The sequence below is a fragment of the Magnolia sinica genome, chromosome 10, assembly GCF_029962835.1.
Source record: "Magnolia sinica isolate HGM2019 chromosome 10, MsV1, whole genome shotgun sequence".
NCBI lineage: Eukaryota > Viridiplantae > Streptophyta > Magnoliopsida > Magnoliales > Magnoliaceae > Magnolia > Magnolia sinica.
Window position 1 is genome coordinate 52,115,946 of NC_080582.1, and position 19,448 is coordinate 52,135,393.

General features: G+C 39.7%; 1 protein-coding gene across 8 annotated transcripts in view; it reads left to right on the top strand.

The window, feature by feature from the left end:
- Nucleotides 1–2,554: 2,554 nt before the first annotated feature.
- The window catches only part of LOC131258381 (uncharacterized vacuolar membrane protein YML018C), a 68,911-nt gene continuing 52,017 nt past the window's right edge, over nt 2,555–19,448 (top strand). For 2 of the 8 annotated variants that reach the window (XM_058259676.1, XM_058259678.1), the window contains exon 1: nt 2,566–2,908. In XM_058259676.1, the coding sequence (XP_058115659.1) occupies nt 2,828–2,908 (81 nt within the window). In that variant the 5' untranslated portion in view covers nt 2,566–2,827. Of the gene's footprint in view, nt 2,909–8,191; nt 8,723–19,448 lie in introns of those variants that run through there. The other 6 variants (XR_009178080.1, XM_058259675.1, XM_058259673.1 and 3 more) reach the window with 5 other exon arrangements.

Consider the following 19,448-nt stretch of genomic DNA (forward strand, 5'->3'; position numbering starts at 1 on the left):
TTTTTGGAGGGGATATCATGATTTTTGTGAGAAGTCCATCCTGACTATTCTTTTTCTAAATCATGTGGGGTGCATGGTTCCAAAATTGAAGTAGATCCAAATTCAAGTGCACCGCACAATAGAAAAAAGCTGGTAAGGATATGCCTACTGTTGAAAACCAGTCTACTGTAATTTTTATATGCCATCTATACCCTCCATAAGTTTATTACCAGAATCTCATGTTTTAATATTATTTGAGAAATTGATGGACAACTGAGTGAATTTGTCACGAGCATCCAAGCAAGTCCCACTCGGCGTACGAGGATTTGCTGCTGAAGGCATTAGCAGTAACTTTCTGCCCAAGGATACTATGTGGGGCCACTGCAATGTTGGTGAGAAAGCCACTTCGGTCATCCGTTTTTCAGGCTTATTTCAGGACATGCGATCAAAAATAAAGTGTATCCAAAAGTTACATGGGCCACATGAGCAGAAACAGTAGAGATTTAGTGACTACCGTTGAAACATTTATATAGCCACAAAAGTTTTGTATATAATTAATTTCTTTTTGTTTTCACTTCATCTCAGTGAAAATGACTTTATAAACGATTTAGATAGATTATAAAAACCAAGGTGGAGCCTAGGAAGGTTTTAACAGTAGGCATTTCTTTCTCCACTGTTTCATCTAATATGGACCACTTGAGCTTTGAATCCCCCTTATTTTTTGTTCGCATGTTCTAAAATAACCTCAAAAAATGAATGAACAGATTTGATTTCTCACAAACATCACAATAAGCCCCACCCAAAATCCTTGGACAGGAACTCCTCGCAGGATGCTTTCCCCTGGAGGGATGCGGATTTTCTGCCTAAGCCTTTAACAAGAAGTTCTTGCGCATGATTTTGAGAAATCAACTCCATACATCCATTTTGTAATGTCTTTTAGGACATACGACTAAATTTTAGGTGGTTAAAAATCTAAAGTGGGCCACACTAGAGAAAATAGTAGGGATTTAGTGAGTACCATTGAAACATTCTTATGGCCATGAAAGTTTTATATCAGGCTAATTATTGTGTGTTTTCACTTTGTCCCAGTGGGAATGGTGTTATAAACGGCTTGGATGGCATAAAAACATCAAGTGGAGCCCAAGAAAGTTTCAAGGGTAGAAATTTCTTTCCCTTTCTTGTTACTTAGTTTTGGATCCACCTTATTTTTGGTTGAATGTTCTAAAATGACCTCAAAAATTGGATGGAAGGAGTTGATTTTTCAAAAACCGGCGGTGGCCCCATCCAGCATCCTTGCCCGCATTCTTTCTGCGGCACGAAGTCCTTGTTAAAAGCGAAACGGATCGGCTACTCACCCGCCAGTGGTACGTGGGCTCCATGATTATGTATGTGTTTCATCCATGCTGTCCATCTATTTTTGCTGATAATTTTATGATTTGAGACCAAAAGTAAGTTATATTTTAATCTCAAGTGGACCACATTGCAGGAAACAGTGTTGAATGAATGTTGACCATTAAAAACTTTTCGAGGGACATAAAAGTTTGACCGGATGTCAAATAAACAGTATAGTGAGCCTTAGGAGGATTTTAATAGTAGATATCCAATCACTATTGTTTTCCTATGGTGTGGTCGACCTGAGATTTATATCCATCTAATTTTTGGTACCAAACAATAAAATGATCTTTAAAAATGGATGAATGGAATGGATGAAACAAATACAACATGGTGGGGCCCACAGAACTACAGGCTGGTGGCAGGGAAGGGGAGAAGCCAATCCGTTTCCGAAAAAGCTTTTGCCGGCAATCTTGGTGGGTTGCTCGCCATGGACGCTGATCGCGTCTTACCCCCGCCTGTCCCTAGCCCCGGACGGGCAGTTTTGTGGGTGGGCCCACCATCATGTATCCGTACGTCTAAGCTGTCAATTCCTTTTCTCAAATCATTTTAAGGTATGAACACAAAAATCAAACAGATCCAACGCTCAAGTAGGCCATATCAAATAATAAGCTTGGTTGCATTAAATGCATGAAGCAATGCAAAAGTCATATGTGAGGTGATCCATTTTAGCGTTTGATCCGTCTCATTTTTCCATTCATGCTTTAAAATAATCTGAGAAAAAGTATAAACGGCTTGAATTTACATATACATCATGGTGGGCCCACCCACAGGACTGCCCGTTCGGGGCTAGAGACGGGCAGGGGTAGGACGCAATCCGTGTCCTGCTCGTCATGGAAATATGATGGCCAAAAAAGACGCTGAAATTGACCGCCGAACCATCAACGTGAGCTACGTTATTGGAAACAATGATCTTTAAAAAAAGCCTTTGAAATCCATGTGGTGGCTACTTATGGCTGGATGTATCCCTGCGTAGGGAAATTATGTTAGATCGGTTGGATGCCGTTCAAGCAACGAGGTGGGCCCCACACCCCAACCAGTTGCCTTTACGTGGATGGTACCCTCCCATAAATGTGCAGTTAAGATAAATTGTCCCTAGGTGGAATCGTTTGCATATGCTTAATTGCTATGATATGTCATACGTGTGGCTCGTTAACACGTGCGAGGCACTCGTTTGAGCCGTTTGGTTAGGCAGTGAATTCGTTGAGCCGAGAGAGAGGCCGCAATACCCACGTTTACCCTTTTCTGCCGACAGAAGCCCACGTCTAACTCTCTCCGTTTCTCTTGAAATTTCAGGCGATTGGTGGTGATGGGTTGGTAGATTTTAAGTTAAGAAAACGAAGAGAAACGGAGAGAGAGAGAGAGAGAGAGAGAGAGAGAGAGAGGGAGGGAGAGGGAGAGCGAGAGGTAGATCTCTTTCGTTCAATTTCTCTTGTTTCTCTTTGTTGTTGTTGTAATGGGGTGGAGATACAAGGCAGGATTGTTGCTGATGGTTGCTGTTGTTATTATATGGGTTACATCCGCTGAAGTCACACAGGTCTGTCTAGATCTTGCCCCTCTTTTGCTTTCAAATTTTGCTTTACATGGTTTTGAATTTGGTTGAATAGCCGGTAGTTCAAGCCTGTGATTTGTGATGCACGATTGCAATTTCCTGTTCTGAATGTGGGCACCAAAACGACTGGTATTTTGTCGATGTGGTGTTTCTTGGAATTGGCATGTTTATGTCGATAAGAATGTCATAGATGGGTTCTTGCATCTTTTTTTACTACTTTATTGTGAGTTGTGTGTCTTGGATGGGGTTTTCTAGGATTCGGATTTGAAGCTGTATATTGAATTTCCTTTGTAGATGGCTTATTATTATTATTATTATTATTATTTTTACGGTGATTTGATCCTTAATCAAATGATTTTTCTTGTCCTCCGATATTTTATCTGAAATTTTGCTGCTGCTGCTGCTCTCTCTCTCTCTCTCTCTCTATACTTTTATGCGACAAATTCTTAAGCTGTAAATAGAGGATTTTGGTTACCTTCTCTGTATTATGGGCCAAGTGATTTGCAAAGTCTGTACACACGTACAGGTTAGCTAATGCACACGGCACCATATATGCCAGTGTGGCAGATAGGTGCAATATCCAGGCCATCCATCAGAAGGTACCGCAATGCAGATTCGCTCTCCTAATAATCAGGTCAGTCCACTGGTCAAGTGGGCCACAATTAACTGAACAAATGTACGGTTAAAGTCGGCTGAAGATTTCTGACAGTCCGCTTATGTCTAATATCATGGTGCACCTGTACGTGAAGCCACATGATTGATGGTTTGAATATGTCACCTGTGTGCATTAGCTGACTGGTACACACATGTGGGCTTAGCAAAGCTCATGGGACAATATTGAGCCTATAGTTACCAAGCAATTGGAGTTTTTGTCAATTACTTCCGATTCAATAGCAGGAAGTAATAGAGTAGGATATTATCAATAATGTTGAAGTGGGAGGCTTTGTACTTTGGGCAGTCCTAGGAACTACCATATGTTTTCTTTTGTAGTTTATTAATATGGAGTAAGGGGTAAGATGGAGCCCTGATCTCATTCAGTCCTAAATTACATGGTATCAGAGCTAGGTTTTTGCAAACCCTAAACCCCCCTTTCCTCTTTCTTCTTCTCCGGTTGCCACCGCCGTTTAGATTTGGTCCTTGCCGAGCAATCCAAATTTCTGATTTTCCAAAAACACTTCTTCAATAACATCATCTCCTTTGTCCCCCTGCCAAAAATAGCAGCCGCTGCGCTCCTCATCTATAACACCATTGGCCTACCATTGCAAATAGAGGCCGTGGCCACTATGAACGCATCATTGTCGCCGCCGCTCTGCATCTTCTAGTACCGTCACCATTGCCGTTGCGAACCCACCATTGTCACCACCATCGCGAAACCATTTGCGGGCTCTGCATCTTCCCGCACTATCACCATTGCTGTTGCGAATCCACTATTGTCACCACTGTTGCAAATAGAGGTTACCACCATTGTGAAACCATCAGCCGGTCGTCACTGCCGCTCGTTTGACGTGCTCCTGCTACTATCACAACATCTAGCGACGGCCCCATCCAAACCAACATGGCAACATCCAGTGACGCTCTGACTTGCGATTTGCCATCATCATTAGATTTGACCACCACTGCACGTTTCCGACACAACCTTCATTGATTCCAACTGATTTCCTTTTCAAATTTGTTCAATCATCTCAGCTTAATGAGATTTTGAACCGAGTCGACTCGATGAAGACTCATCGATTTATTTAAAAAAAAAATAAACCAGTTTATTCATGACACAGAAGGATGCTATGACCAACACGAGTGTGGATTTGAAGAATGAAATTCAACAAATATTTTCGATTAAATTGAAAGGTTGGCAAATTTCTATCGTGGGAGTGATCAGTCACACTGTTGAAATCCAAGAGGAAGCTTAAACACTTGAAAGAGGATAGTCCTGAGGATTCCACATTATATCCTTAGTGGGGTGAGGATGATGTACAAGTTATGAATTGGTTGTATGGGAGTATGAATGAGATAGTGTATGCCACTGTGATGTGCCATGAGACTGCTAAAGAAGTATGGGTGAATTTGCAACAATCATACTCAATTAAGAAGAACATTCACCGCCGTTATGACATTTTTAGGAGATTTGTATGATGAGACAGGGTCATAATCTCCAGGAGCATTGTGCTTGGTTTAAAAGACTGTTTGATGAGTGGATTATGCTAAAATTGCGGTAAAGACCGCTATAGTAGAAGTAGGAATAGGTCAAAGTGTCCTGGAGGGGGGTGAATAGGACTTTATAAACTTTTATGATAATTTAAAATCCTATTAATCTAATCTTGATCTAATGTGCAATTATCAAGATATACTCATTTTAACTCTACAGGCTTCCAAGCCAAATAAAGGATCCAATCACAAGACTACTTAATATTTAAACAAGATATGACACTCAATCTATGATGGATGCACTATGTGAAAGTGTGTGGGATGTGAGTCTTATCAGTTCTAGATATTCATATTGTCATGCTTTCTTGTGATCATTCAAAGTAAACACAATAAGAGAATATGCAAATATCAATTCCAAACACAGTCGTTCATAGTGGTTCGGCTATGTGCCTACTCCACTCCTGGCAGACACACTCAACCTTTGAGTGTACAGGATTTCACTAACAGAGGTTTCAATTCAAGTTCACCTCAAACCTTTATAACCTACATAAGGTTGACTCTAGGACCTGCACAAGGTACCTAAACATGCCTACACAAGGCAAACGTTTATGTCCTACACAAGAGCAAAGGTCCTACACAAAGCACCTAGGTTTTATGCCCTACACAAGGGCAAATGATCTACATAAGGAACTTGGGTTTTATACCCTACACAAGAGCAAAAGATCCATACAAGGAACCTAAGTGTTATGCCCTACACAAGAGCAAAGGATCCACACAAAGAACCTAGGTTTTATGCCCTACATAAGAGTAAAGGATCCACAAAAGGAACCTAGTTTAGACCACACAGGTCAATGATCCACACAAGAACCCTAGTTTAGGCCACACAGGCCAAGGATCCACACAAGAACCTTAGTTTAGGCCACACAGGCCAATGATCCACACAAGAACCCTAGTTTAGGCCACACAGGCCAAGGATCCACATAAGAACCATGGTTTAGGCCACATAGGCCAAAGACCTACACAAAGGACCTGAGTTTAGGCCCCACACAAGAGCAAAGGTCCTACACTAAGAACCTAAACGTGCTCTCCCGTCGGAGGCCTCCTATGAGGGCTTGAAAGGGTTGAGATGCACCTGTGACCCAATCCTACACAAGGAATCAACAGGGTCTCTGAACTCTAATGACTTATAGATAAGTAGATGAGCCCCGTTCTGTACGTTGATGAAGACAATCTCCCTTGATGACGGAGATTCTTCAGCTTCCTTGATCTGCAACACTTACGATGCTCCAACGATGCTCCAATGTAAGGCGATGGGTTGGGTCAAGGTTATGTTGGAATCTACTCTAATGAATATTACTCATTTGAGAGACGGAGTAATTCCAAGCTCTTAAGCATTCAAGGGATCCCAGCTCAATGATTTGCCATTAAGATGGTAGCTGGATGATCCTTGAATGAGGAAGTTCATTCACTAATCCACTCTATTGTATATCAATGTTGAGGGTGGATTGAAAGATGAACTCCCATGAGAAAAAGGCTTAGGATGATGATATGCAATTACTCTCTCAAAGCTCCTCTCTCATTTTCTCAATACAGCAACTAAGAACAAGCTCTCTTTATAAAGGCAAAAAGCTCCAACGGAAATAAAACTGTCAGTTTCTGTCTGAGTACGATGTCATCGAACGAATAATTTCGATGCCATCGAATAGCAGTTCGATGATACAGACTCAACTGAAAAACATTCCAGGGACTTTTTGAAAGAAGATCGATGTCATCGAACCTGATTCGATGTCATCGAGATTTGAACTTCGATGTCATCGAATCAGTGTTCGATTCCTTGACATGGCATTACACAAGAGCTTGCTGGACATTTCAAAGTTGGCTTCGATGTCATCGAATTTCAAATTTCAATGTCATCAATTCCCAGTTCGATTCATTGATCTTTTCAGAAGATATTCCTTGAAAGCTCGTGGGATACTTCTGTCTTTTTTCGATGTCATCAAGGCTTCCTCGATTCATCGAGCATTTTCATTGATTTTCCTGTTAAGCTTGCTGGACACAAATTTTTCTGGATTTGATATCCTCGAAACTTGCTCGATGTCATTGAAGTTTGAATTTCGATGACATCGACGCTCGTTCGATTCCTCGAGCAAAGTCAGAATATTTTTCAAGAAGTTTTGTTGGACAATGCTCTAAGTTTTTCGATGTGATTGACTCTCCTTCGATGTCATCGATTACTGATGTTCAATGTCATCGAAGGTATGTTCGATTCATCGAACATTCTGTCCAAATATTATGTGGTTGCTAGACATATTAGGTCTCATTTTGATGTTGTCGAAGCCCGTTTGATGTCATCGTAAATGAGTGTTCGATTTCATTGACCGAAGCTCGATGTCATCGAACATAGCAGAAAACTTAGAAAATTTTCCTGTTTAAGAATTAAGTTTTCAGACTTTTAACTCCTATGTTGTTCTAAGGCTTTTAAGGATTTATTTACTTGGGTGTTTTGGGATATATGATGTGAGGCTTAGTTTACCTTTGACAAGCTCAGAGCACACATCCAGTTGAGGCAATGGCTTGAACGATTCTTCATATGGGGCTCACCTGAGTCATCGACTCAACTCTCACGCTAATTGACAAACCAGGGCACATTCATATGCGACATTCGTACCTACTGATATTGCCCAATAGAGACAATATTGACAGGAGCTTGGTGTGGCCTTATTTCTTACTACCTTACGCTTGAATCTTGAACCAGAGAGGGCATAGATGCTAGGGGGTGATAATGTACGTTCTTTGACTAATATATTTGCATTGTGCCCGTTTTAAAGGACTGCTCGATGAGTGGATTATGTGACATCTGTACCTACTGATATTGCCCAACAGAGACAATCTAGACAGGTGCTTGGTGTGGCCTTATTTCTTACTACCTTGTACTCATATCTTGAGCCAGTGAGGGCTTAGATGCTAGGGCGTGATAGTGCACGTTCTTTGATTGATACATTTGCTCATGTCCTTTGGGTATCTCCCCCATCTCATACTTCCTCTTCTGTTCCATCCAACGATACCTCAACCTTTGTGACAACCTCTTTTTTCTTTTTTGGCGAGGGTGGGTTGTTCTCTTGGACAATAGTGTGTTTGCATTCATTGCATAAGGGAAAACCACACCATTGACAGATGTTGGTTACTTCATGGTCGATTCGCCGGGCCTCTCCTAGTTAATTAGGTGATGTATTAAAAAGGTGGACCATTTGGTGATACCTCAACCTTTGTGACAGCCTTTGAAGGCCAAGGAGGTAGAGTATGGGAGGGTCTCTCTCCTGCGGATGTTGGACAACAACGTGTTTGCACTCACTGCAAGAGGACAAACCACATCATTGACAAACGTTGGTTACTTAACATGGTCGATCCCCAGGCCACTCTTGGCTAATTAAGCGACGCATCCCTCAAATGATTCTTCTGCTAGCCCAACCTCTACAGGTGATTCAATCACCATTACGATCTCCCGAGATGACTTTGAAGGGATGATTGGTAAGCATTTGGCGACAACAACTCCATCTACCTCCATTGCTACCTTAGCTGACATATGTAATGCTTTTGGTGCATGCTCTGGTTCTACCTCTTGGGTGATTGATTCAGGGGCCATGAATCATATGACAGGTACATACATACCATTTCCTTTCCCAGTTAGATACCTCACTATCATGTTTCTATGTTACCGTTTATAATGGATCGTTATCTAAGGTCCAAAGGAAGGGTGTTGCTCACCATAGTTTTACCTTATTCTTATCTTCAGTTCTTTATATACATCTAACTTGCCTTTTTTTTTTTCCCTTGGTTAGCTTGTTAGTACACCCCTTGTCAGTACACACTCTTCTGCTAGCTACCCCCACTAGGGAATTGATACCAAGACCTCACCTGGTGTCAGTACACACTCTTCTGTTAGCCACCTCCTGTCTAACTTGCCTTTTAACTTAATGTCTGTAAGCCAACTAAATAAAAGCCCAAATTGTTCTGTGAAATTTTATCATTCTCGCTGTTTTTTTCTAGGCTTACAGACAAGGATGATGATTGGTGGGGGTTGTATGTTATGTAGACTTTACTACTTTGATCTCGACATTTCTGGAGTTGGACTTCATACTAGCTGTAACGCCCTGAAAATCGGGGGTCGAGTAGAAGTCCAACTCCCGAGTTCGAACGCATCACTTATGCAATATATTTAATGATGATTAAATGTTGTCTGTATTAGTGCATAAACATGAATAAGATTAAGCCAAATCAGCAAAACATAATCCAGGGACAGTTGTAATACGCAAGCGGACGACTGAAACGAATATGTATAATTTTACAAATCAGTATAAGTCCCCAAAGTATGTATGCATTGCCAGGTTAATAATTACACGTATTGTTTCAAAATACAAAATGTTAGAAATGTAATAGTCCACTACTAGTATAACCTTAAAGCCCCGACGATTCAGAACGGTCTACGAGAACCCGCCTGAATACTGCATGTATGAGAATGCCTCCTCATCATCCTCAAAGTCCGGCTTCGCCTCGCAGGCTACGCCATCATCTGAACCTACAACAGGGTCTGGTTGGTGTTTAAGACACCGTCCCGTAACATGGGAGTGAGTGATCAACTCAGTGGAACAATAAAGCAAAGGTTAACATGTTATCAATTCAGTCAAGCAGTGATGATAAAGCAATACAATCGAACATCCCTAAGTACTCTGATTAATGCAAGAATGGTGAACATTCCTAAGTACTCTGATTAATGCAAGAATGGTTTGAATAAATGATGCATGCCCTCGCTTGCACTCCCTCAGCGATCTTCATCTAACAGTCGCGCATGTCAGTCACTTCCTCGTGCTCTCTACACATCGCTAAACGGCACATGCAATGTGGTGCATGAATATGATTACCAAGTTCTTATTAGTCCTTTTCATACAGCAGGATTGGGAAGCTAAGGTACCTCCCTTGTATCAATTCCCAAACGATGATCCATTCTAGGGTCGTCAGTCCTAGTAAATCTCATACGATGATACGGTTCTAGGTCGCTGCAAAGGGCTCGTCACCTTATCAGTGCAGGCCTAGTGTACTCTTGTTACTACGTAAGGGCTCGTCGCCTCTACGCGGTTATGGAGTACACTCGAGGTCACTACAAAGGGCTCGTCACCTTATCAGTGTAGGCCGACGGGTCGAATATAGTGTCTCATACCACCGTATTCGGCTTACGAGTCTGGGTTGTTCACTGGTCACTACGGGGAGGCTCGTCACCCCAGTGTAGGCCGACAGCTCGACCACGGTGTCCCATACTACCATGGCCGGCTTATGAGTCTTAGTGGATCAAGGTACCAAGGTTAAAAGGGGTTTTCGCTGGTGAGTTTGGTACCTTAGATTCAAGCAATAACGTCCATGCATGGTGAACATACATCGGGTCAATCGGGTTACTTGACGAGCTCGACTAGTACGAGCGCACGTTGAGTTGATCGACATGAAGTGCGTAAGCACTCCGTGTGGCCTAACCACTGCCGACATCCCAAGTACGGCTCAGATTCATCGATCACGTCCTATGTGGCGAGACAACCTCAACCACCTATTTAATGCCTGTTACCGATTGCCTGGACTATTCCGTAGTCCCAAACACATTCAATTATAACAGATAATCATACAAGCTAATCAGAATAGTAATGGATCAACAATTCCAATCATACTAGCATATGAGCATTTGATGGATTTCAACTTAAACATGAATTCACACATATGTAGTCCCTAAGTAAAACAGACAAAGAGTATAAGTTGCATGGAGGAAATCTTACACATCGTTAATGTAGTAGAGAATCTCTTCTCAACACCCTTATAAAGTATGATTTAATTCACGCTTGTTCATTCAGACATTTCTACAAACATTTAGACTACATATTCCAACATACATGACGTATGTTGGTGATAGCACGTATTAGGGCAAATCCTTACACTAAGGAATTGTCACGTATACCTCACACATATGACTACAACAGTTAATCATTGCAAATCCATATCCAGAATCCATACTCATACAAACATTTCAACAAACACAAGAATACACTATATTCAACATAGTTCATATATATGTGTAAAGTGCTGGAACAATGTGTCTAAGCATGTGATAGCAATTCAAGTCAATCATAAATCATTAGCTGACATTGAAAGCCTTGAAAACCATAACCTAAACATTTATAGTCCACACCTTTCGCCGGTAGACTCGTAGCGAACTCAGTTTTAAAAGTTAAGTCTTGTCTACGGCACCACAATAACCTATACCAGGGAATAGGTCAGCTGTTTCATCTATTACAATAGTTGGAAACCCTAAGACAAGTTAGGGTTAGGTTTTCTTACCTAAGTACGGAGTCGGAATCGCCTGTATAGCGATACAGGAACGGCGGTTGAGTGCATGGAGTAGCGGGATTGAATCCTAGGAAGAATCTTCAACTCTCACTCTCACTTTCTCTCTTTTCCTTTCTCTTTTCTCTTCTCTCTCTCCTAGGGTTTCTCAAATTCGTATGGGGTGAGAGAGAGGGTTTAAGGTCCTTATATAGGCCCAGGTTTGATGGGAATGGCCCAGGGCCAAGGTATACTTAGGTTATATCCAAATACGGACTGTTCCGGTCCAACGAAGCACTTCTGGTGGCCCCTTTTCCACGTGCGGTTGGACTTAAGCTCCCTGACCATGGATCTAGGTCAGGCTGAGTTTTCGTTCCGATCGGATTTACAGATCGACCGTGGCGGACCAGTTTCAGTTCAACGGTCACGGTCACTCGATCAGGGCCACAAGTACACTGACATGTGTGGGACATTTCTTCTGATCCGAGGGTGTATTTGATTCAGATTCTGACGGTCTGAATCCTTGTATTTGGCGCGTAAGCGCCTCGACTCAGATTACTTAAATTCGGATTTTATTTCTAAATATTTTCACGTTTCTCACACACTTTGTTCCGGGCTCAAGTTTTGCATTTCTAGACACAATTCAGACTTGATTTTCGAGGGGGTTGTCAAGTCCAGTAATGCGGTCATAACTGTATAGTTTTGCGGTTATCGGACTTTCGACGTGCGGTCCAGGTCCGATATGAAGTTTCAAGATGCTCCCGAGAGCAATCGGGTTTAGAGATGGATTCTAGATTTCAGGGTAATGTAGCGTCAATGATTCTGCACGTTTTGAGTCTTGCAGATCATATTTAAAGTGATTAGTGTTAATTTCATAAGCACTCTAGTTTAGCACTTGCTAACATTAACTTAATTTCTAAAGGTTTTGGTCCTATGTGATTTCTGCCAGAGGTGGTACTCGGGTCCTTGTACAGATTTTTCTGAGACGTTACACTAGCGCATCACCTCTGCAATGGTGTAGTCATTTAGATCACCCTTCTTTGATGTCTTTAAAACTTTTAGTCCATTCTTTCTCTTTAGTCAGTTTAATCAATTGTGAGGCATGTCAATTAGTCAAACATCATCGTTTCTCTTTTATTCCAAGATGTGATAGTAGATGTTTTGTTCAATTTTATTTGGTACACTATGATATGTGGGGTCTTATTAAGATCTCAAGTTTAAATGATCTTTAGTATTTTATTACATTTATTGATGATTACTCACGCCTGACTTGGGTGGATCTGATGAAAGACCGGTTTGAAGTTTTTGACAATTTTCGATTTTTTCATTGTGAAATTTCAAAATCAATTCAACATTAATATATCAATATTTCAGTCTGATAATGCACTGGAATATTTGTTCACCTCCTTCCATGCATACTTGGCTTCATTTGGGATTTTACACCAGGCTTTGTATGCCTATACCCCGCAACCGAATGGGGTGGCTGAAAGGAAAAATTGACACCTGTTAGAGGTGGCTGAAAGGAAAAATCGACACCTGTTAGAGGTGGCTAGATTTTTGCTCATCCATATGTATATGTTCCCAAACGGTTATGGAGATGTGCTATTCTCACAGCATGTCACCTCATTAATTGATTTTCCTCTGTAATTTTGTAATGGAAAACTCAAATTTCTACCTTGCTTCCTAACTTAGCGCCTTTTCCATTTACCTGCTTGTGTATTTAGGTGTATTTCCTTTATTCATAAGTTTGGATTTGGTAGTGACCAATTTGATGCTCGAGTAGTTAAGTGTTTCTTAGATATTCTTGCAACAAAAAAGGATATAGGTGTTACGACCCCATGGCTCGTCGTCTATATGTGAGTGCCGATATCACGTTCTTTGAGGATTCTCCCCACTTCACCCCTGCTGATGGTAAGGGGAAGTTACCTTCCATGGATGTTTCGTTTGTTGTTCCTCATCCAGTGATTAATATTTCAGATCCTACCAACTTTACAACACCACAACAAGAATCAGCTGGTGAAGAGGTTGGTCCTCCTATTTAGACACCCTTCCATCTTCACCTTTGTCTATGGGTCCATCCTCCACTCTTGTTGATCTAGAACTACCGATTGCATTCTGAGAAGGCATTCAATCTTGCACCCAACCTCTTATATCTAACTTTAGTTCTTATCATCTATCAAGTCTGTCTCTTCATGCTTTTGCTATGTCCCTGTCACATGCATCCGTACCCACGATCAATATGATGTACTGGCACATCCTGGTTGGTGTAAGGCCATGGAGGATGAGACGACTGTTATGTACTAGACTCGTACGTGTGAGTTAGCTGATTTGCCTGCTAGAAAAAGGACAATAGGGTATTGATGGGTACAATGTTAAGTATTGCTTGAATGGATCCATTAAGTGGTTGAAAGCCCATTTAAATGCCAAGGGCTACATGCATTCCCAGGGACTTGACTATGAGGAAACGTTTTCTCCTTTGGCCAAACTAAACTCAGTTCGAGTATTAATTTCTATTACGGCTATGAGGGACTGGCTTCTTGATCAGCTGGATGTCAAGACTGCATTTCTTTATGGTGACTTAGTTGAGGAAGTCTACATGGAGCAACCACCTTGGTTTGTTCCTTAGGGGGAGTCTGGGAGAGTATATAGACTTTGAAAAGCAATTTACGGCTTAAAGCAGTCTCAAAGAGTGGTTTGACAAGTTCAGTAAGTTGTTGCTAACTTATGGCTTCTATTGGACACGGTTAGTCACCTAGTCTTCATAAATCACATGATAAGGTATTGATAGCATTGGTTGTATATGTCGATTATATCGCTATTACAGGGAATGAATCTCAGAGCTCAGGAAGCATTTTCAGGCTAAGGATATGGGGTTGCTTTGCTAATTCTTGGGTATTAAGGTTGCCAAATCAAAGTTTGTGATTAATCTTTCCTAGAGAAAGTATGTTTTTGATTTGTTGAACAAGACTGGCATGCTTGGATGTAGATTGGCTAATATGCCTATCGAAACTAACAAGAAGTTTTTGGATTGAACAAGGAGAGTTGTTTGAGGACCCAAGTCGATATAGAAGAATGTTTGGCAAGCTGATATATCTTACAGTCACTTGACCAGAGATTGCATTTGTTGTTATCATTGTGAGTAGATATATGCACTAGCTAAGAGTTCCACATCAGGAAGCAGTTCTCAAAATTCTTAAATACTTAAAGTAGTACCTGGCTAGGGGATCTTATATCGAGCTAATGATCATCTTTAGGTTGGGGCCTTCGTTGATGCTGATTGGGCATGTTCCATCATTGATATGTGATTTACTACATAATATTGTTCTTTTGTTGGGGGTAATATGTTCACTTGAAAGAGTAAGAAGCAGAATGTGGTGGCCTGTTCTAGTGCAGAGGTTGAGTATAGTGCCATGGGACATGCCGTTTGTAAGCTGCTATGGCTTAAGTCCTTATTACAGGAGCTCCAATCGCTTTAAGGTGGAATTAAAAAAAAGAAGTTGTTTTTAGGTGGTCCTATGATGCTTTATTGCGATCATCAAGCTGCAACCCACATCACAAATAATTCAGTCTTCCAAGAGAGGACCAAGCACATAGAAGTTGATTGTAATTTCAATCGTGAGAAGATTGCTTCCAAGGAGATTATCACAACCTATGTTTAGTCCAAATCACGGATTGCAAATATTCTTATTAACCATATGCTCACTTTTCTTTATTATGTTCTAAGCTGGACATGATAGATATCTATACTCTAGCTTGAGGGAGAGAGTTGAAGTGGGAAGTTTTGTACTTTGGGTAGTAGTCTGTAGGACTACTCTATGTTTTCTCTTGTAGTTTATTAATATAAATTAGAGAGGGGTGAGATGGAGCCCTAATCTTAATTAGCCCTAAATTACAGATAATATTGCCAATGCTCAGAACAATGAAAATAAGAAATAAAAGCTATACGATAGTCATGTTTCTCACAAAAAGCATCCTAAAATTTCTAAGTACGTTCAAATTTTCTTCAATGATGATCCTTCCTGCAGCAGCCTTCACTATCCTATCGCCAATAGACTAGTCTTGACTGTAAAGTGTTCTTTAAATAATTTATTAATTGATGTCCATGATTTAAGTAATATGTTGTGGCATGCAAAGAGTGGTGAAGTTGGCAATTACATCTCTCATTGATGTGTTTCCAATTGGTTTGTATGTATTCTTTACATTTTCAAAACTTTTAGCAATTTTTTTGACCAGTCCATCACCACTTAATTATACCCTATTGCAGGGTTTGTATCACCATCAACTTTCACAAGTAGTGATCCCTCTTTCCATGTGTAGATGCTAGACAACTAAAAAACTTTTTGTTGAAGATAATATCATGGCTCCTTTTGGTTTCTTCAATAGCAGTAGGCTTGTCCATTATTGTGATCCAAATATACTTCTGGTAGCCCTTAAAAAAATACTTTTCTGACTGTAAAAAACAAGTAGCATACCTTGTGACTGCAGAGGTTTAGGGCAAAAAGTGTAGTGTTGTTTTTAAGCATGAAAGACTGACACACACATTAACTTGAGAGAAACTTACATATTGTGCTCCATAGGAGAGAAGTTTAAGACAATGAGTATAGTGTTGCATGTTATAGCCCAAAAGACACAAATTCGAGAGAAACTTACATATAGTGCTCCATCCTACGATTTACAATTTGAGTCGAATCATAAGCAAAACAATTTGAATCCCACATTGAATCCCTTTTTATACGAGTCCTACGATTCTATGGTTTGAATTCTACGATTGATGATTCAAATTATTCTTGTTGTCTTCTATTTTAAGCTTTAGTTGGCTTTCATTTTATGTTTTTAAATTGGTGGGGGCTTTAAGAATCGTTTAGAAAAGGTAAATTATTTATTTTGTTCTTTGGAGATTAGATGATATATATATATTCTCTTTAATGTGTAGAGCTTTATTTATTTATTTATTTATTTATTTATTATTATTATTATTTTTTTTATGATTTCTTACTTCTTAATTGGTTGAAATGTTGCGGAAAAATACACGCAGACAATTGATATAGGACAAACCAAACCAAAAAGAAAAAAAAGAAGAAAAGGGCCAAAGAAAAAGAAGAAGAAAAGGGCCAAAGAAAAAAACAAGAGAAAAGAGTTGCAAAGATTTACGTGGTTCGACAATATGCCTACGTTCATAGGGTAGCAAAACAAAGCTTTCTTCTTCACTAAAACAGGAAAAACGGAAGTGCAAGACTTACATCTCTCCCACTTTTCCTTTGTACAAGAACTTTCCACCAAGGAATATACCCTAGAAGAGTGACAACCACTCTCTACACATGCTGCCTTTATATAGACAAAACACCCGAGAGAGAGAGAGAGAGAGAGAGAGAGAGAGAGAGAGAGAGAGACGTCTCCTGTTGGGAGACGTCAATCTTCCATCGTCTCAGCACGAAAACAACAAATTGATGTATGACTTATCTAGAATGTTTTTATGGATGGTTATGATCATGTTGAGTTATATTTGTTATGGAAAAATGGTTAGAAATCAAAATATATTTTTTCGTCGGTGTATAGAATCAAATGTTGCTTTTCCAACGTGTTATTACATTCAAGAAAGGTAACTAGAACATAATTTATTGAAGGATCCTTTTATGTTTTTTAATGAGAATTTTTTAAAAGACAAAAAAAGGAAAGAGAGAATCCTTTAACACTATTATGGCATGGTATTACTTGGTGCATAACTGCATATTGATGGAAAAAGGATGATTGATGAGTTTTTATTTTTTCTATTTTTCCTCGTTTATATTTTCCATATATTTTTTAAATTTAAAGAAAATCATAAAAAACTCTTACGATTTTTGATTCGATACAATTCAACCCCTATTATGATTTGCGATACGATAATGATTTTGACAACATTGCTCTATAGGAGTATAGGATGACATATATGAACACACAAAATTACTTGTAGTTTGTAACCTATATTTTCCTACACTCTCCCTTGGGCTGGAGCATAGATATTGATCATGCTCAGCTTGGAAGACTTGAAAAAGATGATAATGATCAACTTGGGCCACAAATCTCTCTCAAGCACAACATGGTAGGATACATGATCTTCAATTGCTGCTTGTTTGTAGATTGATCTTTCATTGTCCATTAACTCTCCTCTTCAAATAGGAGACTATAATCAAACTCGACAACCATTAAGCCAACAAACCGCCATTCATATGCAAAATCTTCTTAAAGACATGTGCAACACTACACAATAGGTGAGTGAACTACACTCAGTGGTTGAGAGGACTACACCCACAATGACAAGTGAAGACGCGTGTAATATTGTCAGTGAGTGAATTACACCCACAACTGATAACAAATGCTTAATAAAGGAAGAAACAATGAGCGGAAAAGGAAAGCTCCATTGCATGCAGAACTCTTTCGTGTCAAGTTGGGTCAAGCATCACGTCAAACAAGTTGTGTGTTGTACATCAAAGCACGGAAGGAGAACAACTACATAATCACTGTCCTCAACATGAATCCCCAACTTATTTGAAAACCTCACAGCATCAGAAGATGAAGAGACAAGGAAATTTTAGCAAAAAAGAAAAAAAGAAAAATCTAAAACAAGGGTCATATTACAACTGTTTCTCATAAAAATGATCATAACACCATCAAATCTCCACGGAATTTCACGATTCTTGTTTATGGTGGTTGCTAATGATCAACTGCACCTTATTCATGTGAAAAATCTACCCAAAAATCGCTCAAGAAAACAACACAATCAGAAAACTGAAATCTAGACTGTTTCCTAACTTTTCTGTTTTGTGTGAATCACTCCAAAAAGCTTATCAAAAAATTCCAGAAAAATCACCACAAATCCTTTAAAATCCTCTTCCAGATTCCATACTTTTTTTTTTTTTGCTAATCAAGGTATCTTAAAATAGTTATGTAATAGCCATTACAAAGAAATTGACCCATAACGGCCTGCAATGGGGACGAAAGAGGTTTTTCAAAAAAATAAAAAATAAAATTGTAACAGCCATTGCGGCCTGTATTGTAAGGGTAACAATGGTGGCCGTTTGGGCTACCATCACTGTTATGGAATACCTCACTTCAGATGTCCACTTGGCCATACCTCGCTGACATCATCTGTATGGCCGGATGTCGCCAACAGTTGGCCCCACTATTGTAGACTGCGATTAGATTAGAAAACATGCTCTGATAGAAAATAGAAAGTGGTGAGATGGAGGGAGAGAGAGAAAGAGAGGAGGAGAAGTTTAGGAGTGTAATGTTGTGCGTTGTAGCCCAAAAGACTAAGGGGCTGTTGGATAAAACTTATTTTCAGCATTTATCACCGAAATTTGATATTTTTCAGTGATTTTCACTGATTCAGATTGCTTGTCAAATCCAACTTAATGAAGCGCTGAAGGTTGGGTCTTTTTTTCAGCTCCCCTCCTTTCACTTAATGCTGAAGGTTGAATGCTGAAAGTTGCGGTGCATTAAAATTTCTTTTCATTTTTTTTTTTTTTTGACTAAAATCTAAAATTATTTCAAAATTACAATTAGCACTAAGTTTTCAGCACTTTAAATTAATTTTTAGATATTATTTTTCAGTTTATCAAGCAGCACCCAACAGCTAACACACACACGCGCGCGCACACACACACACACAAACTTGATAGAAACTTACCTATAGTGCTCCACAGGAGTATATAATGACATACACAATTACATAAATTTTCCTACATACCTACGCATCATATTTAAAACCATTTCATGATCATAGATATAATTTCTTACTACTCTTGCCTTCGTTATTGAATTGATTTCAACGCTTGTTTTTCTTATATCTTTAAGTACCAAATCAAATGCAGTGTACACTGCACAAGGACCAGATCAAGTTTTGCCTCCTTTCCATTAACAGTTTACCAGCCTTCTCATGAGCTCACAACATTCTCTTGACAATGCCTGATGTGTTGGCACTCTTTAAAAAGACTTTGCTAGATGGACTATTTACTAAAAAGTTCCTTATTGAATGGTTCTT